Source organism: Hesperophylax consimilis, chromosome 2, assembly GCF_061612785.1.
Source record: "Hesperophylax consimilis isolate HC1 chromosome 2, BYU_Hcon_1.0, whole genome shotgun sequence".
Lineage (NCBI taxonomy): Eukaryota > Metazoa > Arthropoda > Insecta > Trichoptera > Limnephilidae > Hesperophylax > Hesperophylax consimilis.
Window position 1 is genome coordinate 32,851,341 of NC_142837.1, and position 15,083 is coordinate 32,866,423.

The 15,083-nt window shown below is 34.4% G+C and overlaps 1 protein-coding gene across 1 annotated transcript in view; it reads left to right on the forward strand.

Annotated features, from left to right (window-relative positions):
- Positions 1-15,083, forward strand: part of LOC149425908 (uncharacterized) — a 155,358-nt gene that overhangs the window by 122,436 nt on the left and 17,839 nt on the right. Inside the window, exons 9-11 of the mRNA XM_089643867.1 lie at positions 3,884-4,057; positions 8,685-8,803; positions 9,031-10,077. Coding sequence (XP_089499993.1) covers positions 3,884-4,057; positions 8,685-8,803; positions 9,031-10,077 — 1,340 coding nt within the window. The remainder of the gene's footprint in view (positions 1-3,883; positions 4,058-8,684; positions 8,804-9,030; positions 10,078-15,083) is intronic.

A 15,083-nucleotide genomic window follows, 5' to 3' on the forward strand; every position in this document is an offset into this window, starting at 1 on the left:
TAAATTTGACTTGGCAAAACTACCACCGACTTCAGAATCGTGTCATCAACATTTGTTGAGAGTTTATTTGCAAGTACAGTTGTACAGTTTGGTTAGGAAACAAACTAAACCCTATAAACTGGGGATGGAGATATGAAAATGTAAATGAAAATAGTGGAAAGAAGAAATTTTTGAAATAATTTGCTCCTGATGACCTTCTTTCTATGGTGTACTGTTCCTGCAAGTCTGGATGTGGAAATTACTGTGGCTGCAGAAAATCTGGATTTACCTGCTCTGCCATGTGCTACAACCGTAACGGATTATCATGTCTGAACACACCCCAGTATGACGAATAAATGGAAGACTCTCTTGACTAGAAAATTATTTAAATATTTGCCTAATTTTGTCATAGATAATATTGATAAGCATATAATATAATTTACAAACCGTTTTTTCATTATAATATTTTTTTAGGTATATTTTAAGAAGCTTGTTTGAAAGTAAACCATTTTAGATCCATGCAATATTTTAAGTGATTTGTTGTTTCGGTATTTTATTGTTGATAGGTGCACATAATAAAACAAGTGAGAATCTCCACAAAAGATTTTTCAGAACTTCGCCATAACATAAGGTCTGCAATATTTTAATGTTGTGAAAGGGTAGTCCTACGCTGTTGTAGATATTTTTGGCTTATTTAAATAATAAGTTACAAACAATCATACAACATAATATGACTGTTTAGCCAGACCGGGGCACGGCGGTTGGCTGATAATGAAAGCGCTTCATTGGGCAGGGGAAAATATTTATATTCCCCCCTCCCCTCCGAACTAAACCTGGTAAATAACAATAAAACTCTTCAACGTTAGATGAATTTGTTATACAAAAAGCAAACACATGAATTAATCATTACTTTCCTAAGGTTTTTGTAATTTCTCGCTGCGCCGCGAACCGCTGCGCGTTCGAGCCGCCGCGCGCCGTGCTCCTTATTGACAGCCTACGTGCCTCATTATAAATTAAAACCCATCATTATATACATTATTTTATAGCTAGAAATATTGTCTACAAGTTTTATTGATTTATTTTTTTTCGTTAACAGGCTCAGAAAAAAGTTATGTGCAAATATATTCTGAAATACTATTTTAAAAACTGATATTTTCCTTTACTAATAAATTGTAGAGATTGTATAGCTTTTTTTGCAAAAATGAAAGAATACAATTTTTTAGAATAACTAATAAGAAACTAAACAAAAAATAAATAATCCGATTTTATAAAACCATTAAGGAGATATTAGCGTATTCCGAAAGGCTTTGAAAAATATATTCAAGGAGGGGTGGGGAAGGAAGCACAAGGGGGAAAGTCGGGGACTTTTGTAAAAATACATTTCTAAAGGTCTTCTAACATCTGTGAAAAATTCAGCTTCCGGGGAATTAGTTCCGACACAAAACCTTCATTGACTGGGCTATCTACATAGTGTGGTGTAATTCCGTAACATGATAGGCGCTTTATGTCGATTATTGTATTAGGTAGCCCTTTCTGAAGGCGTGCTGTTGGCAGTGGGGCATGGAACTGACATAGGAAGGATGAAAGTAGAAATTAGACTAAATGAAAGGGAAGAGCTGATGAAAACATAAATAAAAGGTGAATTCAGGAATTCATTTGATTTGGAAACGGAATGAAGTAAACAAGGAATTGGTAAAGAAAATGAGTTTATTTGTTCGCCATAAAGTCCTGGAGGTCCAACACGGACGATCGACAAAGCCCTATGTCAATACGATATTGACTAAAGTCGTGATCAGGAGGTCTAGCATGGACGATCGACAAAGCCCTATGTCAATACGATATTGACTAAATTCGTGATCAGGAGGTCTAGCATGGACGATCGACAAAGCCCTATATCAATACGATATTGACTAAATTCGTGATTTATGGTCAGTTAGCAACATTCTCTAGCACGGTCAACGATTGATAATAAATTCCGACAAAGAAAGCCCGTCAAATCTCCTTGGCTGCTCCTGTTGATATACGCAACTTTTTTAATAATATCGTGTTTTATGCAAAATTACTTGTTTATTAAGAATAGATCCAGAATAACGAAGCTCCTTGGAAGGAAAGACCTCATTTATGCGATCAGCGGCTTTTGTCTACCGACAATCGGAATCATATTTTGACTGTGCTCGCGAACATCGCTAAATGACCATAGATTTCGGATTTTGTAAACGTATTGATATAGGGCATTATGGATCGGTATTGTAATGTATGCCAAATGTAGCTGGTGCCAATGTAGTGTAGAGGCTGAGTATTATTGTAGCGGTGTAGGTTGTACTCAATAATGATACGTGTTCATGTACTGATATTTATTGGGGAGCTGCTTCTAACAAAAGAGGCACACAACTAACGTGCATCGCCTTTTATAAGATCTTTCAAGCATTCCATCTCGCTTGCACTTATCCACATTATCGGTAGTTACGCCTATCGATCCGACATTGTTAAAGTTATCGATTTCATTGTGCTAGACCCCCTGTGGTCAGTTAGTCGATTATACTAGTTTGTGGTCAACGACGATAGACAAAAAAGCCCGCCAAATTTAAAGCGGCTGTCAATTAAATTTCACTTGACCAGATGAACAGATCAGGAGTATTTATTAGCCGATGTATGGATGTGATTTGTGCAAGCTTTTGGCCATATGTATGCAACCCTCCCCTCGGTATAAATGATATGATGGTTAGATACTTTTTTCCAGAATTAGTTCCTTTTTTCTGAAGCGTTTTTCTTATATGTGGCTTGGGATTGGGCGCGAATTTGAGTAATCTGAAAGTATATTGCCTGTTGTGTGCTGATGACGCGGTGCTGATTTCTAACAGAATGGAAGATCTACAGTCTCTCGTGTCTAGCATGAACGAATTCTGTATAAATAATGAGTTAACGATGAATGTAAGTAAGTCTAAAGTCATGGTGTTTGAAAGAGAGAGTACAAAACAGTGTGCAATATAGTTGTGAATAAGGCATATTTGGAGCAGGTTGATGTGTTTGTGTATTTAAGAAGTATGTTTACGAGAGATGGGAAGGCTGATAGAGATATTGAAAGCAGAGTAAATGCAGGTAACTCCATTAATGGAGAATTGAACGCAGTTGGTGCTTACAAAAAATTGTCCAATGAAGCGAAACTAACAGTCCATAATAGAGTGCTGGTACCTACCCTGATGTATGGAAGTGAGACATGAAACTGGCCGAGAAAGTATGAATGTAGATTGAATGCTGTAGAAGTGAGATCCCTGAGACGTATGTGCGGTAAAACCATGTATGATCGTTGATCGTGTGAGAAATGTGGAGATCCACAGTAAGTCAAGGAAAGCTTAGATGGTTTGCGCATGTAGAGCGAATGAACGAAGAGAGGAGTTTAAGGAAAATATATGATGCAAATATGTATGGTAGCAGAAGTCGGGGAAGCCCGAGGCACGAAAATAATATATGGGACGACCAAGTGAATCAGATACTTGAGTCGGGCCATGTCAAGAGTCAGAATAATAGAAGAGTATGTATGAGACGATGTATGAATGTAAATGAGGCAAGGAGTGTGTGCCAAGACCGAGTTGTTTGGCGGTCTGTCCTCTCTACGTACCCCTGCGGAAATCGGCGTGATGGTTAGTTATTAATAATAATAACATAGCATTTGTATAGCGCAGTTTAGTGTTATTTCACTTCAAGTGCGCTTTACTTAAAACTATTGTTATTGTACTTGGATGTTACTGAAGTCAAGAAATTTTCATTATTCACCACATTTTTGATTCAGGAATAAATCAAAGTTTGCCTTAGGTTAAAAAATAATAATATCTTACGTCAATACTGAAAGGTCATATTAATTTCCTCAAGCAAATTATCTAATCTGGTTAAATTTCCCATCCAGGTTAATACCGGCAAAGAGCCAAATGGTCCTACAGCTCGCCGTCAACCAGTGCGTGGGGGTGAATTACCTGGAACACGTCCAGGCCAAGATAACACTGCAGGCCGCCCGGAGGGGTGATCTGCAGATTAACCTCACCTCACCTGCGGGGACCAAAGCTACGCTGTTGGCTTCCAGGTAGGACATTCAATTATACCTCAATAAAACTATATACCAAAATATGAGAAGATTTGGATATTATATTATATTATGTATGGAATGAGGAATTTCATTTACGTTTTCAAATATTTTTTCCAATTTACTTAAAAAAAAATTTATGGAGATAAATTTATCTTAATAGTTAGATTTTGTACTTAAGGCGATGACATACGAGTAATGCAAAATCAGGTGTTTTTGGTTTGAAAATTTGGTCCCCTAGAAATGTTTCAGATGCTTTTATTAAATACTGCGAGTAGAATACATCTTGACCTTTGAAATAATCGACTATTTTTTAGATAAGTCTTTTTATAAGCCCAGAAAAAAATAATGTATAGGCCTATGAAAACTGCTTTGAAGTTCAAAATCTCCTACTTACGAACCCATTTTCGGTTATGATTTTACTGTATAATGTGGCAAATTAAGTTATTTATTAAATGATCCAAATTTTTTTTAATATTTTTGAAAACCATAATTTTATATCATTTTTTTAAATGGACACCGGTCAGAAAAAAACCCGCTGGAAAATCGAAAATTTCAAAAAAGCTAAGCAAAAAAAAGTTTTTTTCTGTTCATCAAAATGAATATAGAATACATAAATAAAACCATTAAGGGCGTATCGTTTAAAAAAAGTTGTCCTATAAAGGGATAACTTGTGAATAACCTTTCATTTATTGTCAATTTTGGGTCATGACTTTTTTTATTTGAGCTTTCGTTTTCGAGAAAATCGAAGGTGGATTTATTTGGTGAATTTCTTAATTTTATATTTGATAGAATATCCATACATATTAATAACATCATTAATAAATTGACCTCGAGAAATAAAAGAAATTTTATTTTTTTATTTATATATTTGTTAAATTATTCTGTTTTATTTAGTACAACTAAACAATAATCTTTTTTCATTTATTCGTTACTTGAAGCATACCTTGTTTGGAGTATTTTTTTCCGGCTGCCATGGATAAATCATAATATTGATCTATGTACAAAGAGAAAAATAATATTATTGTTTGGAACTTTACAACACAACACATAGATAGAATATCTTTGATTTGACAACGTGTGAATGGTTACGTGTTTATACGCAGAAAAGCGATGGTATTGTTAATTTCCTTAAAAAGATTTTTTTATCTGTTTAATCTAAAGATAAAAATAAAAAACGGTAATAAACTTGTTTACTCCTCATAACGAAAATCGTCATTTTTCTCCCATAGTGCCATGACGGTCACCGGTGACCGCAGTTAATTTTCTTGATTTTCATGGAAAATTTTGGTAAAAAAAAAAAAGGAATACGTTTTGATGGTCGCCGATGCCATCTGAGTATTTTTTTTTCAAATTTAAAATGGTAATGTTTCTTCATTTCCACAATGGCGTTCAACGTGTTAATACCCCTTACCATGTAAGGTAGGAACAGTGAAAAACTTGACTTGTTTTCACTTAAAACGTCCGATTTTACCAAACGAACAAATGATCTGGCGTGAGATGGTAATTTTTGGTTTAATTACCAAACGTGCCCTATGAAAAAACGTTCACTCTCCCACTTAGTCAGAGCGCGTAAAGACAATGAATTCTCTCACACACACTTGCATAAAGATGCCGCCAGTAAACAACATGACGTTAGTGCTAACCGTTAGGAAAAGGAACGCATATTAAATGTTGTATTTTACGCCTTTTAAAAAATATGACATTTGAAAAAATACAATACGTCAAATTTACATGAAAAAGAGAATTTGTGAGTACTTACTGTTTTTGTAGCTTCCTTAGATTATTGCAATTCTTTAAGTGAGTCGGTATTCTACTTTTAGACCCATTAATGAAACATTTTGATGGCATTTTCGAAATATATACGCCGTAAAACAGGAAGCCTATAGTTTCACCGCCATCACCGGGGGCTTCCATCCCGGAATAAGTAAAAAAACTGTGAAATGTGTTGAAAATTTGATGCAAGATGAAGTATTTATTTAATTGTTAATATCCACAGATAGCATAACGATAATAAGAGGCCGTACTTCTACAGATGTGTGTATTATATACATATTTTAAATTAAAAATATTGTGTAAAGCCGTTATTAACGCGATAATCATAGATCCAAGTTTTAAAAGTGGGTTGTATGGTGTATCAATGTTTTTATTTTTTATGGTCGAATGCCTACAACAACTACAAAAAAAAATAGGCAGACTGAAAAATAATAGTCCATTAACTGGTAACAAAGAATATGAAGTCTGAGAATGACATACGAAAGGTAGTATTAAGCCGTTTTAGAGAACCGTTTTCCAGCAAATCACCATTCTCCCCTATAACCCACTCTTAACATCCACAAAATATAATAAAAGTCACTTTTTTGGCCATGTTTTTTTCTTGCATAAATCAAAACAGGTGGATGGTGTTAAGCGGGAATTTAAACCTTATCGCCATGTACGTAAGGGTTGTTATTGATAGCGGCTCAATTTAAAATATTACACGACGTAGTGCATCGCCTTAACTAAGACGGACCTAATTAGCAGTATGTAATGGTTCCCTACAGTTTTGCATCGGATGACGTCACTCTCCCCAAGGCATTTGACGGCCGGCGTGGTCTAGTGGTATACGCTTTTGACTACAGATCCGAAGGTCGCGGGTTCGAACCCGGCGTGCGCAAATAAATTTTATTTGATTAATTTGTGTTATTTCACAATTAATTAATTAAAAATAATATATAGTATATTTGCGGCACGTTCCAGAGTGGAAGATACTCTCAGTATCGCCCTGGTGTAAGACCACCATTCAGAATTGAAACGTTGCTTGAAATGGCTTTAGCCGTGTTTGGTGACCAGATCTGAATAGCCAGGTACTTCCCCACCTTCCTCTTCCCCATCTCCCTCCCCTCCCCAATACCCTCAGCCTCACAACATACCCCAATTGGGGATGCCATAGTCTCACTGGCTCCAGACGGGAGCAGTTGGGACTCTTGTGCGGTAATACTGTAAAAAAAAAAAAAAAAATTTGATCGGATTGAAATGACGTCAGAGCCAAGCGGACCCTTTAAATCTGTTTTTTAATCATGTTTAAAATTGAAATAATTATAATGTATATGAATGAACAAGGCAAAAAATAATAGACACAGAAATCTAATATTGTATTAAAAATCCAAGTTTTTTTTTTTGAATATTCAAAAAAACCTAATACAAGGTTTTCCAATAAGAGGTGTTATTATGAATAGCCCGCTATTTCGGTAGATGTTACTTTTGAAGCTGTCACTTTTTGACATTTGACAAGTAGAAACTACGCCATTGATAAAAATGGAACGATACACGCTTCAACAACGCATTGAAATTATTAAAATTCACTTGAGTGAATCAATTGCAAATCATCTTGAGTGATGAGGCCCATTTCCACTTCGGTGGCTTCGTCACCAAGCAAAATTGTCACATCTGGGGCTCAGAAAACCCAAGAGTTATTTTTGAAAAGCCTCTCTATCCTCAACTTGTGACTGTTTGGTGCGGTTTATGGTCCGGCGGAGTCATTGGACCTTACTTTTTCGAAAATGAGGCTGGAGCAACAGTTACGGTGAATGGATTGCGCTATCGAGAGATGATAAATGATTTTTTATGGCCGGAATTGGATGGTATTGATCTGGACAACGTTTACTTTCAACGAGACGGCGCTACGTGCCACACAAGCAACGAAACCATTGATATTTTACGATTGAATATCAAAATAACACCTCTTATTTTCTTTTATATTTTTCACTGGAATCCGTCATTAACTAGTTTTTAATTCATTATTTTTTTCCTATAGAATCAACTTCTGGTCGGAATAGATTCATATTGTAGGGGGGTTCTCATGGGGTTAGTGTTAATCGGTTACAAATGTTGGACACGGAATTTTTGTACCTAGCGAATTAATAAAAGTACGCTTAGTTCTTAGCACATACAATAGTAAAACATACACAGCCTTCCCATTTAAATATTGCAATTCGACCGTTAAGCAGCGGGAGTCCAATTCGAGAGGTAGTTATAAGTACCGCCGCCTCGGGAACCGTTCATTGAATAACCAACACCTCTGCCCCCCCTCCCCCCCATATAACATAGTCCCCGAGGGAAATTATTTTCCTCGGTTTTTTTGCGGAGTTCGAAGGCTATGCACCACGTCGTGTAATATTTAGAAACAGGCCGCTAACAATAACACTCCTTATGTAGATGGTGATTAGGTTTAAATTCCCGATTAACACCAGCCGCCTGTTTTGATTTATGCAAGAAAAAACATTGCGAAGAAGTTATATTTTATTTTGCGATGTTCAGATACAATTATTTAAATATTTTACGATCATTTTCTAAATTACTTAATTTGCCACATCATATAATAAAACTGTAACCGAAAATGGTTTCGTAAGTAGGATATTTTTAACTAAAGCAGTTTTTATAGGCCTTATACTGATGATTATTTCAAAGGCCAAATGTGTTCTATTCGCATTGTGTAATTAAAGCATCTAAAAAATGTTTAGCTAATCAAATTTTCAAAAAAAACACATGCTTTTGCATCGCTACGTAGTGCTTCGCCTTAATATTAAAGCACTGCACTGGTATTGCTTATTATCTTTCGTTTACTAATGGTTTACTTTTATTTTAGGTCCCATGATATTTCCCGAAACGGTTTCATCTCCTGGCCATTCATGTCCGTTCACACCTGGGGAGAATCACCCTACGGAGTTTGGCAATTAGAAATCCACAACGAAGGCAGATTCTTAGGTATGAGCTTACTCTATAATATTTTATCTTTATCCAAACTACGTCCATTTATTATCTGTACATAATAAAACTAACAACTTAACTTTCATGATGTTCTAAATCATTTGCAATCCCATTGAAAAATTCTTTCAATCTACTTAGCCTGATTGATGTCATATTAACAACATTCTAACATAACTAGTGTACTTTGACGCTTCCTAATATGTTTGTGTTGTGGAAATTTATAGGCCGCGCATCGCTTCAAGACTGGGCACTCATATTCTATGGGACCGCCAGCCCCGCCGACAAAAATGACCCCAGCCCTTATAGTAACGTTCATTACAAAATTAACATATCCCAGTCCGTCCTTGTCCCATCCCTCACGATGACGTCTAACAAAAATAGAAACAAAAACAATGGCAAGTCGCAAGCCAACGGGAATAATAATCTATCCACACAGTACATTGTCAGCTCGAATGGTAACTCGAAGAAAAACAAAAACGTGAAAAATCAACATAGAAACCCCCAAGGAAAAAATAAGTCTTCTATTAGACCAACTGTTACCAGCCTTAGAGGAATTACAAACAAAACTTCTTCTTACAATAGGCAGTATGGAAACGGCAAAGGTCCTCAAAGACAGACAGACTCTTCTTCCGGTCTGAGGTCTTCAAATGGACAAAAGCAGCTTTTCGCCGCTTTGACAACTGAGAGGCCCAGACACGAGACCACTCTCACATTCGGAGTGACCAAAAACTCTAGACTCGAAAAGACAACGAAGTTGTCAAAAAACAACAATCAAGATACAACTGCGCCTCAGCGTGCTCTCATGTTTCAGAAGAACGTGTCGAAGCAACCGAGCATTGAGTTGAGTAGCAACCTCAAGTCAGACAATCCTAGTTATAAAGTTGAGTCTAAGAAATCCGATTCAAGACTGACAACAGAAGACGAACAAGCAACGACAAGACCTTACCACGAGAGTACGGTAGAGATGTCGACAAACCCTCCAAATTTCAGAGGCTTTATCTTTGTTGATCAACCCCCAGATGGTCACGTGGCTCCGAAGAATTCTAGAATTCCTTCACTCTTCCAGAAGTACCCTAAAATACAGCACATCTATCCAGCATTGTTCCCGTATCCCAAAGTGGAAGGTGTGGGGAATAAGCCGTCACGGCAGCATCCTCCTCTATCTCAGTTTCATCCCGAGTTGTTCCTCGGAGGATTGGCTCCTCAGGACTCCCTGGATAGCGAGATGGACAGGGACCACCACGAGTCCAGTCTCACATCAGAAGACAAGGGTATTGCTGATAGCTTTTCTCCTTGAAAAATATGCCTGGCTGTTTCAATCGCTTGTCTGAATAATTTATTTTAACATTTGTTTTTTTTTACAGTTTTTTGTTGTTGTGATTTTTACTATGTTTTTACTAAGTAGATTTAACAGTACATTATTATTTTTATTAATAACCAAAATTGTTTTTTTTTAGTAGGTTAGCCACAAAATGTACCTTGATTATTATAAGTACCTATCTACCTAATCATAATTCCGCACATTATTTCGTATTTTAATTTATTGTTATTTTAAGCATGCCAATATTATGAATCTCGTTTTTTAAATATTTGTTAATGAATCCACCACAATACTTATTGAATCCCATTTCAATTATTAATATACCTACTAATAGAATGCAATTACTCATACCTCAATACGAAACTCTCCACCCTCAAATATTGTATTTTTTGATAATTCACTGTTTTTTAAAGCATCGTTTCCTTCATGATTATTATATTATTTTTTAATCTCACATTCTACAAAGCACCATGAACAAAATACTTCATGTAATAAAATGTTTTTTTCCAGAACGTTATGTGCGTATGATATGTTTGGGCTTGACGTAATAATCTACCTTCAATTTTGTTCAAACGAATTTTTTACACTAGAAACATTTAAAAATATATACTATTAAGCTGAGATTAAATAACCGGAAAAAACATCGACAAAATATTTCAGCCTACATTATGTTTCTATATCACTTAAAATGGGGTGTGTTTTAATATATTTGCTTTTTTCTTACTCATTCGTTTGTCTTTATTGATGTCATTTTAATATATTTGTTTTTTTTTCTTTCTAATGTCATTTTGAAGACATTTCATAGCTTAAGTCCCGGAAAATTAAAAAACAATATTATTTTTATTTCTTACTAGAGCAATCCCGATGATTTATAAAACTCATTTTAGGACGGGAGGAACTTACAATACATAGGTGGGAGTTAACAGGTAGATTACATTAGTATTTTGATATCAAAGTCATAAGTTTGTCATACGAAACGGTACAAAAATAGAAAAAGGGAGGTTAAGTAGAACAAACAAGAAGAAACAAAAAATTGAAAGGAATCAAACAGGTATATACACATAAGCACAAAGCCAAAGTAGGAATTTACAAAAAGGTACCATGCATACTTGGTAAAAACAGATTATGCTCGATTACAAATACAGGGGATAGAAAAGGAGAGAAAAGGAAACAATACGATAAAAATTACGTATTTTCGTTTTTGTATGTACTTAAATTTTTTATTTTAAAGCATTACTTTGATTTTTTGTATGCCGGATTGTTTTATACATATCTGGAAGACAATGGAGAAATCACCACGATCAATGTTTCTGTAGAGCTGATATGAAATCGAAAGCTGCACATTTAGTGTTAGACCGTCTTCTGAAACCGTATTGTTTTGACGTTAGAATTTTGTTGTGTTTGAGATATTTCAATAGTCTTTCTTTAATGGGGCCTCAGCACGGGTAAACAACCCAGTGAGGCCAACATTACTGAATTAAAATATGAAATATTGTAAAATAATGTATCAACAATAAAAAAAAATAAAAAAATTATATATTCAAAATTTTTAGAGATAGCTGGAAGTATATATATTGGACGATAATTTTGGTTTTTTTTTCATTCGTCTGTGTGGAAAGATACCTCTTAACAGAGAGAGATTTATTAAGAATACGAGGTTATCCACCAGTTCGTGTTAGCAATTTTTGAGAAGGAGAGAGGTTACACCATCGAAACCAGCTGCCGTTATATGACCCGTAAGATATCCTTTCTATTTGACATGATCATGCTGCTTGAGGTTCCGTGTAGATCGTATTAACATCAGTTTTAGAAGTTGTTATAACTGATGCTTAGTTTTCTCCGAGTGGGAGTAAAAATGCTTTAAATTCGGTTGCAATTTTCTTTGGTTCCTTTACTTCTTCGTTCTTTATGACTAGAGATTTGCAAATTATTGTTTGGTTTTGCAAGATCATCATCGTGATCGATGGCATCAAACCAAAGAATATTGTTTAGTCTGTTGTTTCGTTTCTTACCATTTTCTGTTGTTTAGCATGAATTCATAGCATTTTGAAGATTATAGTGATTTATTTTTCGGCTATTATGCCGTATTGAAGCATCAGGGCAGATGAACACAATAATACTGTCAGAAACGTTGCCTAAAGAAGAAGGTAACGCAACACGGCATAATACCCCAAAATAAATCAATGTAATGCTTTTGTCTTTGAAAATCTCAAATCATACCATTTTGAAGATAGTTAGGGAAATTATTATAATTTTTGTTTACATCGTCAGACGAATAGGTAAATTTACAAGTTTTAAGTGAGGTATTTAATTTTTGATAATTTATTTTATAAGCGTTTGAGAGGTTTCTTGGGGATCTGTTATTCGGCAGGTTTTTCGGGGAATTTTTGTATTCCAAAATGAGTATATTATGGTCACTAAGAGGATTATAAATATTTGACATTGTGCCGGAAAATAATTGTCCTATTTGTAATATTGTGATCTATCAACGATCTGGTGTCGTTAGTTGGTGAGAAACATTGTGTTACACAAATCAAAGTTATACAATTTTAAGGTGTGAATAATATATCTCCGTTCAGTATCAGTGTCTTTTGAGACATCTATATTAAAATTTCCAAAAATTAGTTTCGTGTTTGTTTTTATTCAAATTAAATTAAATGTCAAAGAAATCTGTTATACCTATTTGAGTTCGGCTTATGGAAAAAAAACATACAAATTTAGAGGTTTAATATTTTTTGGCGTAATTTTAATTCCTAGAAAGGTATTTTCATCGTAACATTTTTCGATTTTCTTATTGATGAGTGCATTGTGCATGTAAAATGAATTAAAAAAAGTTGCCCGGTAATAGTAGATTTTTATCCAAATTGAATCCACGTCGACGGACAAGTCCCTGCCGTTGCCCAAGCTTTATACAGAATTTTTCTAAATCATATGTGGACTGTAACCTTCCTTTTGCTTTGAAGGTCAAGTATGCAAAATTTCATAAATCTGGAAATAAAACTGTAGATTTTTATAAAAATCAAATTCAAGTCGCCCGCCCGGTGTCCACTCGCCATAGACACTATTATTTATATAAATAGCATACATAGATTAGACCAAATTCTGTGAAGATCGTATCGAACCATTGTGGTACAGATATGTACTAGGTATAAATTCCATTTCTCTTCAACGTTAGAACACGTAGTAAAATAACCTTCCGACTCAGCTAAAAGTCACTTATACTGCGTGATTTAGATATAGTGGGGTGTATCTACTTATTATACTTCGCCTCTTTTTCTTAAAGACGATTTCTTCCAAAAACTCAAGTTAGTGCCCAATAAACCACTTTTATTTTATTATTATTTGATTTGAGCATCTCTTTTCGAAAAGTATTTTTCCAATAAATTTGCTTGTCTACGCCTCTCTTAAATATAGTTTAATATATTTTGCAGAAAGCAAATATACCTACCGAAAAATAGTTTTTTTTTCAAAAAAACTATTTTTAGATTTTGAGTGTTTTACCCTGAAGGATTGTCTCTTTGAATAGATTATTTTATTTTAAATTTAAATATATTCAATACATTTGTAAAAACCATTATTTAATCAAATAGGATCGACATGTTTCAAAACCAATGGTTTCTTCGTCAGTATTTTTTTTAAAATTTATTGAGCCAGTGAAACTTGGCATCCTCAATGTTTTGAGGCTGAAGGTAGTGGTGAGAGTAATGAGATGGGGAAGAGGAAGGTGGGGAAGTACCTTACTATTCAGATCTGGTCACCAAATACAGCTTAAGCCAATTTAAGCAATCTTTCAATTCTGAATGGTGATCTTGCACCAGGGCGATACTGAGAGTATCTTCCACTCTGGAACGTGCCGCAAATATACTATAGGATATTTTAAATGAGTTATTTGATAAATAACACAAATTAATCAAAAGAAATTTACTTGCCACGCCGGGATATGAACCCGCGACTTCCAGCTTGCTAGTCGAAAGCCTTACCCCTCGACCACGGAGGACGTCAAATAAAGAAAAGTTTAATATTATTTATTTATTTACTCTTTTTATACAATCATGGGGCTTTTATATTGGGTACATTGAAATGTTTACAGTTTGATACATAAGGGTCGCAAAAAATAATGTCTTACATTACAGCAGTTAACAATTGGATAAAATAAAATAAAAACATCTTGACATAAAAAAAAATGTTTAGGTATGTTTTAAACGTCGAATTTTTACATTCAAAAAGTCGATATATTTGTTATATTCATTTGCTAAACTATGTTTGAGAATTGAATTTAAGAATTGACGAGTTTATTTTATTTTATTTTATTAAAATCTAATTTAATAATATAATTATTAAGTTCTGCAAGTATTTTTTGGTTTTTGTTATTGTTACAGCTGTTTCGGCTTTCAAGGCCATTTTCAAACTGTCAGTTGAAAATTGAAAAACTTGACAGTTTCGAAAATGGCCTTGAAAGCCGAAACAGCTGTAACAATAACGAAAAAATACTTGCAGAACTTAATAATTATATTATTAAATTTGATTTTAACTAAATTTAAAAAAAAAAAATTAAATGAAGTTCTACGAATTAAACAAATAATTAAAATTAAACAATAAATAGTTTATTTTATGTTTTTATTTTTTTATTTTGCATTTCATGTTGTACAGTGTATATAACCAAAAAAACTCGACACATCTATTTTATAGATAGGCTATAATAGATAATGAATTGTATAACTGTCATAGGTCACTCCAAATGGTTCGCTGTTCGGATGTTTCTCAGAAATGTATTCAATTGTCACCAATGACTTGTCAGCGCCATTTTGTTTTTTGTTGTCATTTGAAAGGTCCCCGAAATATAGATTTTATATCCTTTTCAGCTTTCTATCAAATGGTGACCCGTTAGCGAATAAGCATAACAACAAACAGTTCTGTTTTTTCAATAAAACTCAAATCGACGTTTAACGGGGACCT